Genomic DNA, 15,332 nt, shown 5'->3' with positions numbered 1-15,332 from the left:
TCTAGGCTGCAGAGCGGTCGGTTCCTGTGATGTCACTTGGGACCACGAAAACGCACGATTGAGCGGGAAAATCAAAATTTTAACCTAAATTGTTTAATTTCTCAGTGAATAAAGCACTGTTTGTATCCGGACAAGCGCTGGGAGCACTATAAAACACGAAATCTTTCGAATAAAACCAACTTGCATTTTCTCTTCATGGCTCCTTTAACTTAGGTGTCGCAGAAGCTGTTGTACAACAATGGCGTACTTGCTCGTCTCTGTTTTTCTGATTTTGCCCTTCTACGAACAAGTCACATCCTACAGTCGCAATGAGGTTGGTCGACCTGTTAACAGTTACAAAATAGAAAGCTATTGTATTGTGCTTATTTCTAACATTATTTTAAAGTTCTTACTCTCACTCCTGTGACACCTAAGGCTGATTCAGCTGGAGAGCACCCCTATGTTGGCAGCAAATTCTATAGTGGTATGAAGTGGCAAAGATTTGGCAAAACAAAGCTTTTTTTGTGATGTAAGGATGATGCTCTACCAGGTGAGCGCAAGGGTGGAGATTGCTTCACCTTTGCACGATAATGCATTAATCACGACTAAGTTCAGTTAGGTGTCCTCGACATTTCAGAGAAGTGCCGAGCAAAAACTGTTTTGAAGAACAACTCAGAAATACTAATGGCCAGAAATGGGCGGCTGGGCGGCCAGAATGTTACGGTCTCTCTTAATTCCAAACTAAAAACAAGTCAGCTTAAAACAAGTAAAAAATACCTTAAAGGAGTAGCACCACTATTAAACGTTCATAGCATGATTAGGCTCTACTTAAAAGGAGTACTTGAAATATCAAAGCTGAGATAACTATGCAAAAAGTTTCCTTTGTAGCTGCAGATTTTAGTAGCAACCATTCAGTATAACATATTTTAAATCAATTTTAATATTTGCATGCACAAGAAAGCTCCGAATGAATACCCTTTCGACACTGGCATAAGCAAGATACGTGGAGTGCCTCGCCATGCAGTTCGCCCCAAACTGCCGACATTAGGGCTCCAGTGACTTAGCCAACACACTGGCTGCTGATGGTGCACGCTGCACTGCCTTGTGAATCATGTCACAGTTTTGGGACTGATATCGTGTGGCCCAGACGTGTGCGGCCATGGCCAGCTTGGGCCACTCTAGGGCACGCATCTAGTCTGACCATGATGCAATGAGAACAGCGACATCAAGAGTGCCATTCTCTCATGGCGGCCGCCTTGGTGTTCGTTCTGTCCAAGCCAAAACTGACACGAATAAACAAGGCTCAAAATAATTATATATACTGAGGTTGACTATCTAATGTTCCAATCTATGATTCCTGGGCTGGTAGGCACCCATAGAAATGGGAAAAATGTAACACGAGAATTTCATACCAGTACTTTTTTAGAATATTTACATAGACAAATGAACTGCAAGCTAATGACCCTTTCTGCCAGTTGTTGCCCCCATCTGTCCACCATTCCTCAGCTGAGCATGAAAGACTGGTACAATAAAGTGTCAAGTCTAGATCCGACAAGTTTGCAAGCTCAGTGATTCACATTGAACTTTTTGTGAACTTTCTTTACAAGGATTTAACCTATAACCACTCCTCCCTGGCTTGGCTCATGTACAATGCTTAAGCTTCACGCACATACTGTACTTGGTACAGTTTCATTTACTAAAGTGAAGCCTCCAGCCTCTCGCTGATGTGTCTGTAGTCCACCCAGAATGCACTGAAGAAAGCCAACTTTTTCTAATGATGACGATCGTGGGTGAAGTGAACGCTTCCCGTGATCTGAATTGAACCTGGGTCCCTCATGTTATGAAGCTGACATCTATCCCATTGCGTCATTCCAGCACAGTCGAAGCAATCTGGATTTGCATAGAAGTGGAAAATTACACAGGAAATGTACACCTCCATCTAACGACAATGGTTGTACACTACAGAAGGTCATGGATTGCCTGCATCAGTAAAGCTCTAGAGAGCACAACTGCAGCGCATCAGACCGTCCCAATAAGAAACAGGTGTTCAGTACTGGGCTGGTTACTTTGGTGTTGGACTTGGTTTCGGAAAGCTTCACATCCCCCATTTTTGTCGTTTCAACAGATGGGCAGTTGATTTTTTGTTAAGTCTTCCCGTCAGTAACTAGGACACAGCTACATATTTGGTTGTCATACTACCAGGGTGGTCTGCGAGCAGACACAGTCTGTCTGCGGCTAATTTCGAGTGTACCACAAAACGACCCACTTGTGGAGGCATTCACCTGCTTTCCATGGGTACCCAGAAAGGATGTAGACCAAGCCTTGCTCTCGAGGCCCTGCACCAACATCGTAGGGTCCACGTCCAAGCACTTCTTTTTTTCCACTGGAAGCCCTCCTATGCAGATGCTGCAGGAACAGGATTAAATGCTGTGTCAGCACAACTGAAAGTTGGGTAGGCTAATAATACATCTTTGAAAAACAAAATGCGTAAAAGATGGCGACGTGGAATAAGACCACACAGGACAACCGACTACAAGAAAAAGAACACACATACAGCACATTGTTTTGTGTTTTCTGCAAAAGCAGAAGTGGGCAATCTCTGCCGCATTGTTAATAACAAGGATTATTGAAGTAAAGGGAGGAACGAGTGCAGTGTTAACCTTGCGCAGCCTTTAGTTCATTGTACGATTGGCATGGTTTACAGAATTCCGTTGTCATGTAAGTCCGTGTATGTGGGCCAGACAGGACGCCGTCTAAGCGTCCATCTCGGAGAGCACTTGTTTACGGTAACGAAATCAACGGGTGCAAATCTTCCTGCACATGATAAAAAGTGTGGGTGCCACCCTTTGTTTGACGAGGCTGTGGTGTGTCCCTCCTGCCTGTACGCGTTATTTGTGTGCTTTCAAATTTTCAGTGGCTTTATGCCCTGCCACATCCTATTTGTCCCATATGCAGCTTCTTCCATTCACCTTCAATGTACACTTTACTGACAGTTGCTCCTGGTGCCTCCTCATAAAGGGCCCAAAATGCCGCTTAACCTTGACAGCCCCTTGGACGATCTGATTCTGCCGCTGTCATTTGGTCTATCCTTTCTCTCTCCCTCTTCCGTCTTTTTTGGCTCACGATTTCACGCTTTTGTTTTTCCCTTTGGCCGCGATATCCTTACGTTCTCTGTACAGAAGCGACGTTTTCCATTCATCTCCCGCAACGCAACTTAACTGCCCGAAGAGCTAGAACGTTGATGCGTGCACACGGCATACTCGCGAGATTAACGCCATCTAACACACGCATACTTACGATCGAGGCACTGCACTTCAAACATCCAGGACAGCGCTTCGGGGAGTACAGGCCACCGGTTCGATCAAACTTGAGCAATGTTATGGGCTCCTACACAAAAGGAAAAATGAAACGCTTGAAACTGCGGCCGGAGTGTTTGGGGACACAGCATCCTAGTTTGAATTGAGCGTGTGCTGCATACTTGGGCGAGAAACAGGGAGTGGGAAAAGAAACCACACGTACTACGTTCGAAACACGGAGCAGGTGTTGGTTTGCGCGCCAACGTCTGGTTTGTCGTTTTCCACTGTGTCTGTTCCTCGCCCAAGTATGCAGCGCACGCTAAATTTGATTCAAGATTATACAAAAATCGTTAACATCACAATACAGCTAGGAGGCCGAGCTAGGCGGCCACGTAAGCAAGAATTCACGTAGCTTTAGGGTACACAGTACAGTGGTATAAACACAAAAACTACAACAAACATAAAATAGCGATGTTACTGACCTTGCTGGGAAAATGAGCGCATCGATGCCCTCTTTTCCGCTCTTCCATGTCTGTGACTGCAAACGCCGGAGACCGGCATGGCTGATCTACGCTGAGCTCAGGTACAGGAGGCGATGGCTCAGGCTGCAAGTCTCTCTTGAAATGTCGTAGTAGGTATGTCGGATACGGAGATCGCACCAATACTAGCATTCACGGTATTTTCACGCATCTGCAGCTTCACTTGGCAGCAATCAACACAAACACACGCTGGGTACTCAAATCGTTCACTCGGGGGACCCAGGGAAATGCTGCGCCTACTTCGGCGTTGTCCCTAGGCGCTCAAAAACAAGCCCAGTGACGTCACGTTATGATCACGTGACCCAAGGATTTCTTTCCTCCTTTTAGCCGCTCCGCAAGGCGAGCCTGATTACGGACAACTCGTAAGCAAAACAAACAACGGTTGCGCTAGTGGGCAGAAAACCGCCATGCGATCGCAGACAATGCGGAACCAACGAGAGCGCTCCCAGAAGCCCGTCGAGTTTATCTGCGCTCGCACGCCGAACCCACTCGCCCCTATCATCCCCGGAAGATGGGAAGGTCAAACACGACGCACAGCAACACGGACGGCTTCGGCGTTGACACCATAGAGAAATAAAATTAGTATTTCTTTCTCTATGTTGACGCTTATTGCACAGAGAAGAACGAAGGTAGTAATCCCGAAAAAAACAACTACCTTGTATAAACAATGATACGCGCAACGAGTCGTCAGTCACAGATGGGCCCGTTTCGAACAACGTCCGCAGACAATCGACCAAGCGCTGTTCTACACACGTTATGACCGACGAGAAATTCTACGAAGCGCGAATACTTCGCTATAACGACATCGATTGTGTGACTGGAATGTTAACTATGCGATAACTAAGGTGTTAACTAATTAAGGTGCAACCACACCAATTTGTCGACTCCAAACGTACTTCCAACTCTGAGGAATCGCATGACGAAGCATTAAAAAAAAAAAGCGCGACACCGAGAAACGTGAGACAGTCCGGACAACGTACAGGACGAGCGCTTTCCTCTTGTTCTGCCCGTCTCAAATTTCAGTTGAGAAAGCACTTGTCCTGTTTTTCTGCCTGTCTCACGTTTTCCAGTGTTACGCTTTTTTTTTTTTTTTTGACGGCTTCGTCATGCATATATATATATATACAAACTATATAGCCCAGCTTGCCAGTCTATCCCAGGAATCGAACTGGTGGGACACAGCGGCGCCGGCACAACGTCAACCACCACGTGACTGGGTTCAAGTGCGTGGTCCGCGGCAACCGTCCTTCAAGGAGCGACGTTTCGGGCAATCGACCTGTGCGCCCTTCGCAGTTCGGCTTCGTAGCGGGGGCAGATGCAATTGCGGAGTCCTTGAGACCGCAGGCCAGACGGCATGACCGCTTGCAGTAAAGGCGCCTCTTGAGCCGCTGACCGGATGGGTTGGAGGGGGGCGAGGTGGAGGCGTGCATTCTCGAAAACGGGGGAAAAAACGGCGCCGTGTACGAGCAAAGATATTCATTAGCGACCCGCGTGAGCCAATAGGCCTCGTGCGCTCGTTTGGAGGCGCCACTGAATTGGAACCGGTGGCGCCCCCTCCGGCGCCGCACCGCATTTTTTGCTTGTCCGCCGTTCCGTGCAACGCAGCTCCGCAAGGCTTTCTCTATGGCTCGGCCGCGTCCGCGCGAGGCCAGCATGACGGCGCCAAGCGGATCGTGCGTGCTGTATTGCGGTTTTAGTAAAATACAGAGCCCTGAGAAGTATTTCAAGGGAAGTTGCTTCAGGCGCGGCATCAAGCTTTACGCGAGCAACCACGTGTACGGCGTAAAAGAAGAAATCCTCAGCGAGACGGCGCCGTCTGAAATCGTGGCCAGGTGCATTCCGCAGATGAAGAGCACTTGCGACTACGACGTGCGGCTGGAGGTGAGTGAATTGTATTTGAGATACCCTTATGTGCTTATTTCACGTACATGGTGATTTGTTTTGTTTATGTAGTTGTCGCCGAACCCAAGGCGCATTGTGCGAGGCCGCTGTTCGTGCAAGGCTGGCTGCCGCGGTTGGTGTAAACACGCGGCGGCGGTGGCCGTTTTCATAAACAGCCACGAGGAGAAATCGTGCACGGAGTTGCCGCGTGCTTACGCGACCGACCCTGGACACGAAGAAACAGATAAAGGAACTCTTTGCAAGTAAGCACGAGGAGCGCTTTCTTGAATTGTTCAGATTATTCAACATTGAAGCATGCGTGCTTTTTTGTATTGCATCATACAACTTGATAATTATTTATACAGGTCGCCCCTTGCCTGCCCCAGTACTCAAACCCCTGTGCCCGAAAACGGTACATGCCCAATTCTCGGGCGTGAGGTGTGCGTTCGCGGACATGATCGCGTGCGAGGACAGCCACGACGAAAATGCAGATCCAACCGGTGCTTCCACAGAAGCTGTAGACGAAAGTCTCAATCTCGGCATCGAGGTTGTCAGATCGCTGCTCGGGGAAGCGCGAGAAACGTACGCAACCATGCAGGTGGCGAGCGTGGTACCCCTGACAATAAACAGGTGCAACCTTCTCGCTATGCTGGAGCAGAGAGAGGAAACGTATTACAAAACGTTTGTGAAAAAAAGCGTGGAGCAGATAGCGGAGATCGCGCTTTTAACCCTGGGCCAGGCTGCTGTAGACAGGTTTGTTATATCTGCAGCCTTTATGTGCTTCACAGCGTGTTGTGCATTTTATACAAAATGGCACATTTTGTCGCAGATGGCACCAAGAGCGGAAGCACCGCATCACAAGCACGATGGCCCACCGCATCAAAACGAGGAGGACAGAGTTTGAAGCACTTGCAGCTGCACTCGCTTCACCACGCCCATTCTGGGCGCAAGCCACAACTTACGGTAAGGATTCACGTATGGGTGCACAACCTTAACCATTTGCTCAATCCGTCCTTTTTACTTGCAGTAAATAGAGTCTTAAATGCACGTGAATAAACTAAATTGCATGAAACAGGTCATATTAACAAGAAGAAGAAAGTTTGTTGAACAAACAAACTTTCTCATGTTAGAACTCCTCAGTCCACATTAACACATTTCTTTTCTTTTTTATTTTTGCAGGCAGAAACACCGAAGCCGAAGCCAGGAGGGAGCTGTCAAAAGAGACGCCAAACGCGCTTGTTTATCTTGCACGACGCACAGCCCTAATCCAGCGCAGCCTGCGCTCCTCTTCGTACGGCTTCCACGGAAAGGAATAAAAACTGGTTTTCGGGAGCTTGTCAGCAGTGTTGGCGTAGCTGTTATGGCATCCGTAGACGCAACAGTACACTGATTTGCGTGTTTTCGCCCGCAGAGGCGCCATCCCGCAACACTTCGTTACCGGCGGCGGCTGACTTCGCTAAGACCCGGACAAGCAAAAAATGCCGCGGAGGCTGCCAGGTGGCGCTGCGTGTACGGCCGAAGTAGCAGCGCACTAGCCCGCGTCAGGCTCTATACACGGCCAGTGTTTTTTTTTTTTTTTCAATGCCACGGCTAACTGAGGATCACGGTCTAACAACAACAACGAAAAGGGAACACTAAACAGTGCCCTTTTGCGCTCCTTTACTGCCTTTCTCCGAAATGGCTGGCGCCCCGGGACACAAGCGCGAAACTTGAACCGCACATCGCTGCATCTGCTTATCACTACATGTCGCCGCTCCGTGAGCACTCAAGACCGACGACAACGGCCGCTATTACGGGACTTTCCCCGATCGAAGACTGATGCCGCCGTCTACGACCACTTATCGCTCATTTGCCAGTACCTTAACCGAAGCGATCAAAAAAAGAAAAAAAAAATCTCATTTCACCCGTCGACATTCACAGATATTTGGCGGGAGATGCAGCGATACGGCGAGTCGCGATTGCAAGCACGATGCGGGGCTAAAAGGCGCCGTATACTGCGAGTCAGAGAGATTTAATGGAGGCGGCATCGAAACCTCGCTCCTCACCTTGACAGTGGTGCGTGACGGTAATTCAGCGAACGGAGAGGTCCGCTCACGAAGTGATTGCGTAAGTGTGCGTAAGATTCGCTCGCCTCGTCTGAGAAGCTTCCGCCACCAACAACGGGGAAACGTTAAACAAAAATTAACAAAAAAATAAACAAAAGCGAGTCTCGCTTGCTTCGTTAACACAGGAACCAGAGCGTGTCAAATGCTCTTAGCTATACCCGACCGTAAAAGCGACCAAGAAAAGCTACAGGCGCGATTGCGCAGACTGCGATTACGGCGTAGGTGAAACCCAACTTCCTTCGTTTCTTCGCAACAAAACAATGAGTCACGAAACACAGGATGCTCGAGCTGTCACACGAGACACGAAAGGCCTGGTATACAGTCGTTACCACCTCGTTGCAAAATTGCCAGACAAGCAAGGACTATAAACGGAAGGCTCCCGACCTCGCGCTTGTTTCAATACAGGGTCGCGTTATTAGCACGTCACGTTCACAGCGTCTGCTGACACGACCATTAGCAGAATTAGGCGCGTGTAACAATGCATAAATACAAAAACGCCCGATCGGCAGACGAACAACAAATGAACGAAGGAAACGCAGAGGAAATACGCTAAGGGGCCAGGGAAGGGCAATTATCGTTTTTTTTTTTTATTTCTGCGCAGGAAACAGCAGAACACAAAACACGTGTTGAAGCAAGAACACAACTGCGGCAATCTTTGCGGACAATTGCTTGGGAGAAACGTCGAAGGAGAAACGCTTACGCGAGCTTATACGACTATATTATGAGCATGTGGTTCGTATACATATACCCGTACGATCGATTTATATATCAATTCTTCTATGGACAAAAAAAATGCACCCGCAAATTTCGATCAGAACACAACGCCCGCCGTTTCTACATCTTCTATTTGAGAACGCGCGATTGAAATTCCCGTTACTAGGGAGCAAGCTATGGCAGGAGTAAAAAGAATACGCCTTCGGCGCGGACGCGGATATCCTTGACGCACATGCACGCCAGACGGCCAAGAGGATTACAACAAAATCAAAAGTCGGCGGGGCGTAAATCTGCATACAAAGCGACGCCCAAAGTGCGCAGTACCAGTAAGATGAAAATGAACCCCGAAAAGCAAAAAGAAGAGCAACGCAGAAAAAATTGGAGAAAGAGGTGAACGAAAAAAATAATAATATGAGAGCTGTAAAGAAGAAAGCTAAAGGTTTCCGACGGTGACGCAAGACTGCATGGATCCAGACATGTGCGCGCTTGAGTATAGCTCCACAACCTGCATTCGCAGCACTGCCTACTTCGCCCGCAGAAAATGCAATGAGTCCAGCTTCTGCTATGAATTGAGCTTAAACAACAACTGTGGTTGATTCCTCTATCATAGCGATCGGTAAAACACGAAAGTGAAATGTGCAGCGAAATCTGCAGCTGAGCATGATTTGCGGGTCGGCGGCTGTCTTGTGGGTGTGCTTGGCGAGCGACGTCCTGCTGGCGGGTCGCTTCGGCAAAGGTGTGCTGGCGTCATTTACGTGACGGATATGACGTCAGTGGAGTATCGGTGTATCGCGGCATAAAACACTTTCGTGTTAAAATATAAAACCAGAAAACGAACAACCAGAAAACGAACAACCCATGCTCTTTAGTTCTAAAGGTTGCTTCCCCGCAGGAATACCCTGTGTGCAGGGGTGCACCCTTTACAGGCCGCTTGCTTCGTTGTACTGGCGTCACTTGCGTGACGGATATGACATAAGCTAAATCTTGGTGTATCCGGGAATAAAACTCTTTCGTGTAAAAATTCAGAAAATATAGAAGGGTATTTTAGAGGTTGCGTCTGTGGGAGACCGCATAAGTATTTTGACGCTATAAGGCGATGGACGAGAGCTAGAGGGAGGAGGGCATACGAAACGAAACTACGGCTTTTAAAAGAATAGATCAAAAATAAAACCACAATAATTTTGACTCAGCAATACGAACAATCAGTTGTCTCTCCACTGAAATTAACTACAGTCAAACCCATTTATAGCGAACTGCAATATGCACCGCGATTAGTTCAATATATCCAATAGTTCGATATAGCCGAACCCGTTTATAAGAGCATATTGTTACGAGTTCGCAATCCGTGGGAGCCCCCCCCCCCCCCCCCCTTCACCAACTCCGCCATCCGCGTATGCAGAAACGAACACAGTACAGTAGCCATTACCATACCAAAATAATCTATTTATTGCAAGTAATAAGCTACTTTCCGCCTTAACGGCCCACGTTGCACAAAAAAAAAAAGCGGCGATTTTTGTGTTCACATACGTTTTGGCGGCTTCAACTAGCATAGCATTCTCAACCCGAAACAGTGTTTGCACCAGTTCGAGTCCGCGTCCTCAAAAATCTAAGAAGCATTGGCGGAGCACATCGACTGCAGAAAGCGCTTCATTATAAGCGTCGGTCGGATTTCACTCGCCACATTATCGGGAACGCTGGCGAGCTCTTCCCACAGTTCACCGATGCTGCTGTCTTGGTCCGGAGTCGCTGACTGGGCGGGTTCTCGCGCGTCGGAAACAGTTACGGAAAGTATTGGGCGCCACGTCGCTCCGTGCGAGGCGCAATGTCTCAGTCGCGGCTCTTGCTCCGTGGTCGCGGCCAGTCAGCATCTCAATCGCCGCTCCGAGATCATGCATTTCGGCGGCCATTCTAGGCGCCCAGAGTTCGATATATCGGATGTGAACTTCGTTATAAGGAATATGTTTCCCATGTATTTCCGTAACTGAATTATTTTTGTTCGATATATAGCAGAATTCGCTCTATCCGGGTTCGTTATAGCCGGGTTTGAGTGTATAAAACGAACTGTTCCTCACATCGTCGACTTCAGATACGGGGAGAAGGGGGTGTTAGCTGCCCCCCCCCCCGCCCCTGCTCCATCCCCTGCCTTTTCTAGCGCTCACCCATGGCAGCGATGGGTAGTAAAATTAGACGATTTATTCCTGGGTTTCGATTTTCAGAGAACACATCCTCCGGCACTAAGCTAAATCAAAGTCGGACAAGCGTCTCCCTCCCCCTCGTCTGCCTGCGGACAGTCGGACAAACAGGCAAGCAACTCAGCTGGCTCTGAAACTCTCCCGCGCTCATCAAAATTCGAGCAGTTCCGCTTAACGTGAAAACTGTCAAGTGCGGAGCAGGGATTCGCCAAAGGGGCTGTGGCGCCCTCTCTTGACCAGTTTCAGTATCAGCCTGGCGTCGATACCGAAAGTAGTCAACAGAGGGCGCCGCAGCCCCTGAAATAATAAGGTCCCTAAAATTACTAAGGTAGCGCCATCTTTAGATCTCGCCGCCTTTCGCCCTCGCCCGCGCTCCTTTCCTACTTCGTTTTTTGCCATTTTCTTTTTCGCCGGCGAACGCCGCGCGCCATTGGCCAAGGGAAAAGTCACGTGTTTTTTTTTGCTCCGCTGCCGGGTCGCCTCGCCGATGCCTCGCCGGCTGGGACATTGCGCAACGCCGCCGCTGCGACGCCATTGCTGGCTTCCGAGCCACCGAGCTTCAGTACCGGCTTTATCGTAGGCGCCAGCTAATAGCAAAGTAAGAATTAGCTGCTCGTTTCGAAAAAATGTCGTACCGGTGTCGTTTTATGTTGCTTCTCGGTGCCGATGTGTTGTAGGCACCGCGAATATCGTCAGCGCGAATATCGTCAGGCAGGGCACAAGACTTCGTTATTCCGTCCGGGAAACGCGACGCAGAAAGGAGAAAAGTTTGGTGGCATAGATTTCAACAGGCATACTTCAGGCCGACGCTGCCATCACTCTTTAGCGAGGTAAGTTTCTGAATGTTTGTTCTTGCATGCTCTGTTAAATTCTGCGCGAGCTTGAGAGGTCACTTACGAAGAAATGCGTATTCCCTTCGGGACCGTCGTCCACGCTTTGTTCTGAGTAGGCATTGCGCGCAGCGCCGAGTTCGTCCCGTCGTAAGCTTTGCTTTGGATAAGAGGCCGTGTATTTGTCATGTGCGCGCTTAACTTCCAGCATCAATATCAGCGGCGTAGCATGTTCAGTCAGTTGTCGTAAGGTTTTCGTGATGCGAGAATTGTTCACCTGAATTTATGCTTGTTTTGCCCGACGGCAGCTTGCGTCTGACCATGTATCGTGTGCGTTCCTAGTGCGTGTACGCTCTTTTTGGCGTGAAGTCATGTTTTGTGTGTTAGCGGCCCGGGTGGTATTGTAATCCCGTTGTTATGACATTGGAGTGATTTGCTGCGTAATATGGGCTTGGTCGGTGCGGCGCAAATTGAGGCTGTTGCGAGAAAAAAATGGCGGCTAGGTAAAACAATTGAAGGCCAGCTAATATAGTGACCGCGCCGTTGACGTACGTTTGATTTGCAATTTCTGTTATCGCTTTATTAAATTCGTGCACGTTTGAATGAGCACTTCAAATGCATATTCGCACCGTTACGGCTGTACGCCCTTTCTTCCGTGTATGCACAGAGGAACGTTAATTACAACTTACGTTTGTATTACACGTGATGCCGTACATTTGCAGTGTGCGCGCTTACTTCATCTTAGTAGTCAATGGCGCAGCGTATCCAGTCATTGCGATTTGAACCAAAACACACTGGGCGACTATATTATTTTCAGCAGACGTATTTTTGTCCAGCAAAGCGCTTGCTAAACGGGTTTAGTGTAGCGAGTTGAGCGGACGCGGCACTGAGCAGATGCGCGAACACGAATTTGACCATGCTACGGTAGAACGGTCACTAACTCCCTTCTGCAATGCATTATTGCCTATATTTGCGGAGTGTTTGTGGCGCACCTCAAACTCGGTGGCGACATTTTTTTCCCTTCTCAATAGGATTATTTCACGGATCAATTTGAGCAACGGATATTGGAGAAGCTTGGCGTTAAAAAAACTAAACCCAAATGCCACTCCCAACATTTTTTCTCACGGGAAGCCACGTCATCAGCACAAGCCGCCTGCACGACGTCATCACGGACGTTTCTTCCAATGAAATATCTATTTGGTGGCACCAATTCATTTTTGTGATTTATTGTTTTCTCTTTATAGTCATCGTGACATTGGTCCTCTTTCGAATTTCTTTCGGGTGTATCCCTGTGTTAGTGCAATGTACAAATATGCCAGAATATATCCCAGCACAAAACAATCCTGTCCAGGCGCCTCCATTAATAACGGCTGTAAACGACCGCGCCCGGTGAAAAAACGTATTGCATGATTAATTAACTGCAGTAACTAGTTACATAATTTGTACCTAGAGGGACTCGATCTCTGGTTCGTATGAGAAATAAGAGGCCACAAATCTAATTTCAGTTTACCCGATCGATTGATCGCAGTCTTCTCTGGCGCGTATTCCCAGAATTACAAGTCTGCGTTTTTCACTCGGTTCGCACATGAACGTACGGCCGCGAGTGCAGTTTAGTGTATCCGGCGGCGAAGTCGGGGAAGCAGGGGCTTTTCACATCGCTGTACGTGCACACACGCACAACAGCATGTGTATGTTTTCAATCTACTAACAGCAGCCTATAACGACATGAAGGTGAAGGAAACATTTCTACAAAAAAGGCAAAGCACTCTAAACTGCGCGGAATTAAGGTAGGATGTAGGTCGTTAGTAAAAGCGGGCGCAGAGTGAACGCCGCTGAGGATTCACAATTATTGCAAGAAAGGCGAGTGCAAGGACGCCAGCGCAGCGCTCGAACTACGGCATTTGCGAATGAAGCGCTCTGTATACTGCCGCGAACCGTGCGCAAGACCTATGTGCAGTGATTGCACGACCACAGTCACGCGAATGCAAGAACGGAACTACCGTACCAGAGCAGTTTGAAATGTCCACGCTCGATCCTTTCGCATTCACGAGCTATCCTGAGGTGTTGCAGAATGCCGCACACGTAAACAAAAACCGCGCTGTGCGTATGCGCCAGCGGCATCCGGCCCGCAAATATCCCCTTGTAGACAAAAATATAAAACAAAACCCTATCACTCAGTGCGTGTTGGTAAAACGGGGCTCTAGAAATCCTATAAATGCTACCAAAGAGCGATTTCGGCGCGAAAACAAGAGTAAACTGCAGCGAGCGCCCTGAAGCGTAGCGAGGGCGTCTGCTCTCAAGTGGCCAACAAATATGGCGGCACCGGCACGGAGTTAAAGCGACCGCGGCGCCGCGGGTGAGGGGAAAGAAAAAAGAGGAGGGCAGCGGAGAAGGAGGGAGCAGTTGGCGCTACCTTAGTAATTTTAGGGACCTTATGAAATAAAGCCTATAAAGAGACACTGGATTGAGTTTTCATTAACTTGGCGTAACCATTGCGGTAATTCGTGATCTTCTTTAATTCATGATCTTCCTAGCAACGGCAGCATCCGTGGCAACGGCGCAGCGCAGACATCCCCCCCATCACTTTGCATACGAGTAACCTAACGCGGGGGGGGGGGGGGGGGGGGGGGGGGGCGGAGCAGGTTCGATCCCGACCAGGGGAAGCGGTGTGATGAATGGCCACGCGAGCGATACAGACCGCGCAACTGCTACAGCGGAGCTTCAGCGACGACGACAATGAAGAGGAGCGCGCGTGAGTGATCGAGGAAGCTCGAACGACGACGGCTGGAAGCCAAACGGCGGAACAGGACGCGGTAACGTGGAAAAGACCCCGTGGGACGCATGGTCGGCTGACCACCTTGAACAAGACCGTCGCTACCCTCCGCCAAAGCTCGAGAGCGCGCCTGCGCCGACTGCTGAAGCTCCGTTCCGGATGTTGGGCACTGCCGTTCCTGCTTTGCCGATCGCATTGCTTTCGGACCTTCCGAACTGCCAGAGTATTTTGTGTACCTTCGAACTGTTGTTGCCTGTGTTTTCTGCGTGAGCCAAGCCCGTCCTGTCCGTAACGTCTCGTCGTCTACGATGCTCACGTCCTGCGCTTGTCCTCCATCGTGTCTTCAGCGTGGTAACCTGCAGCGTTCGTCTCTGCTGCGTGGTCATAACACGGTGATCTTCTCGAAGCCTCGGTGTTCTTCTCGGTGATCTTCTCGAAGACAGGGGCTTCGAGAAGCGGGCCCCTAAAGTGTTCCGCACTCAGCCACCGCTTCGGCCCTCAGCCAACGCCCGCAGCGCACCCTGAACACCGGGATCAGCGGCGTCAACAGGGTGGTCGCATACCGGGGTGGGCGTGCGATAATCCCCGGATGCAGTCGGTTCTCGCAAGGAACGATGACCCCTCGGGGGCGCCTTACGGGGGGCGAATAATGCGACAACAGCCCCGCCACCATATCGTAAACGGCAACAACGGTCGGATCACGCGCGAGGTGCAATAGGAGCAACGGAAGAGCAAGAAAGATGCTGAGAGGAGACTCCGTCGTAGCGTCGGTCAGGAGGCGGGCAATGAGAGAGGGAAGAGGACGAAATCAACGATCAAGAGAGGGCAGCAAAAAGAAAAAAAAAAGAAAAAGAAAGGTAAGACAGTTCAAGGGTGAAGCGCAAACGGACGTGGCGAGAACAGCGACTCTACAGGAAAGAGGAAGAGCAGAGAGAGAGACAGAGAGTTTCGTTGCCTCTATTACGCAAGCCATTTCCCTCCGCGCTTCGCGGCCCGCGAATCGCAATTACACGCTCGCTCACA

The 15,332-nt window shown here is 49.3% G+C and overlaps 2 protein-coding genes across 2 annotated transcripts in view; one reads left to right on the top strand and one right to left on the bottom strand.

Annotated features, from left to right (window-relative positions):
- Positions 1-15,332, bottom strand: part of Abcd1 (ATP binding cassette subfamily D) — a 106,765-nt gene that overhangs the window by 24,638 nt on the left and 66,795 nt on the right. The gene's annotated exons all lie outside the window — the stretch shown is intronic.
- Positions 5,388-7,035, top strand: LOC144159395 (uncharacterized). The gene is made up of 4 exons (XM_077690850.1): positions 5,388-5,695; positions 5,768-5,958; positions 6,525-6,658; positions 6,875-7,035. The coding sequence occupies exons 1-4, from the start codon at positions 5,438-5,440 to the stop codon at positions 7,009-7,011; spliced, it is 720 nt and encodes a 239-aa protein (XP_077546976.1). The 5' UTR covers positions 5,388-5,437; the 3' UTR covers positions 7,012-7,035.

Source organism: Haemaphysalis longicornis, unplaced genomic scaffold (assembly GCF_048455015.1).
Source record: "Haemaphysalis longicornis isolate Haplotype H1 unplaced genomic scaffold, Haemaphysalis longicornis Haplotype H1 scaffold_10, whole genome shotgun sequence".
Taxonomy (NCBI): Eukaryota; Metazoa; Arthropoda; class Arachnida; order Ixodida; family Ixodidae; genus Haemaphysalis; species Haemaphysalis longicornis.
The sequence above is the reverse complement of the archived record's forward strand: the minus strand, read 5'-3'. Positions and strand labels throughout refer to the sequence as shown.

What these genes read in the sequence shown, in the direction of transcription:
- LOC144159395 (XM_077690850.1), top strand. Translation starts at nt 5,438, where the DNA reads ATGGCTCGGCCGCGTCCGCGCGAGGCCAGCATGACGGCGCCAAGCGGA. An exon ending in ACTACGACGTGCGGCTGGAG is followed by an intron (nt 5,696 to 5,767) that starts GTGAGTGAATTG and finishes TTGTTTATGTAG; the next exon opens with TTGTCGCCGAACCCAAGGCG. An exon ending in GATAAAGGAACTCTTTGCAA is followed by an intron (nt 5,959 to 6,524) that starts GTAAGCACGAGG and finishes ATTTTGTCGCAG; the next exon opens with ATGGCACCAAGAGCGGAAGC.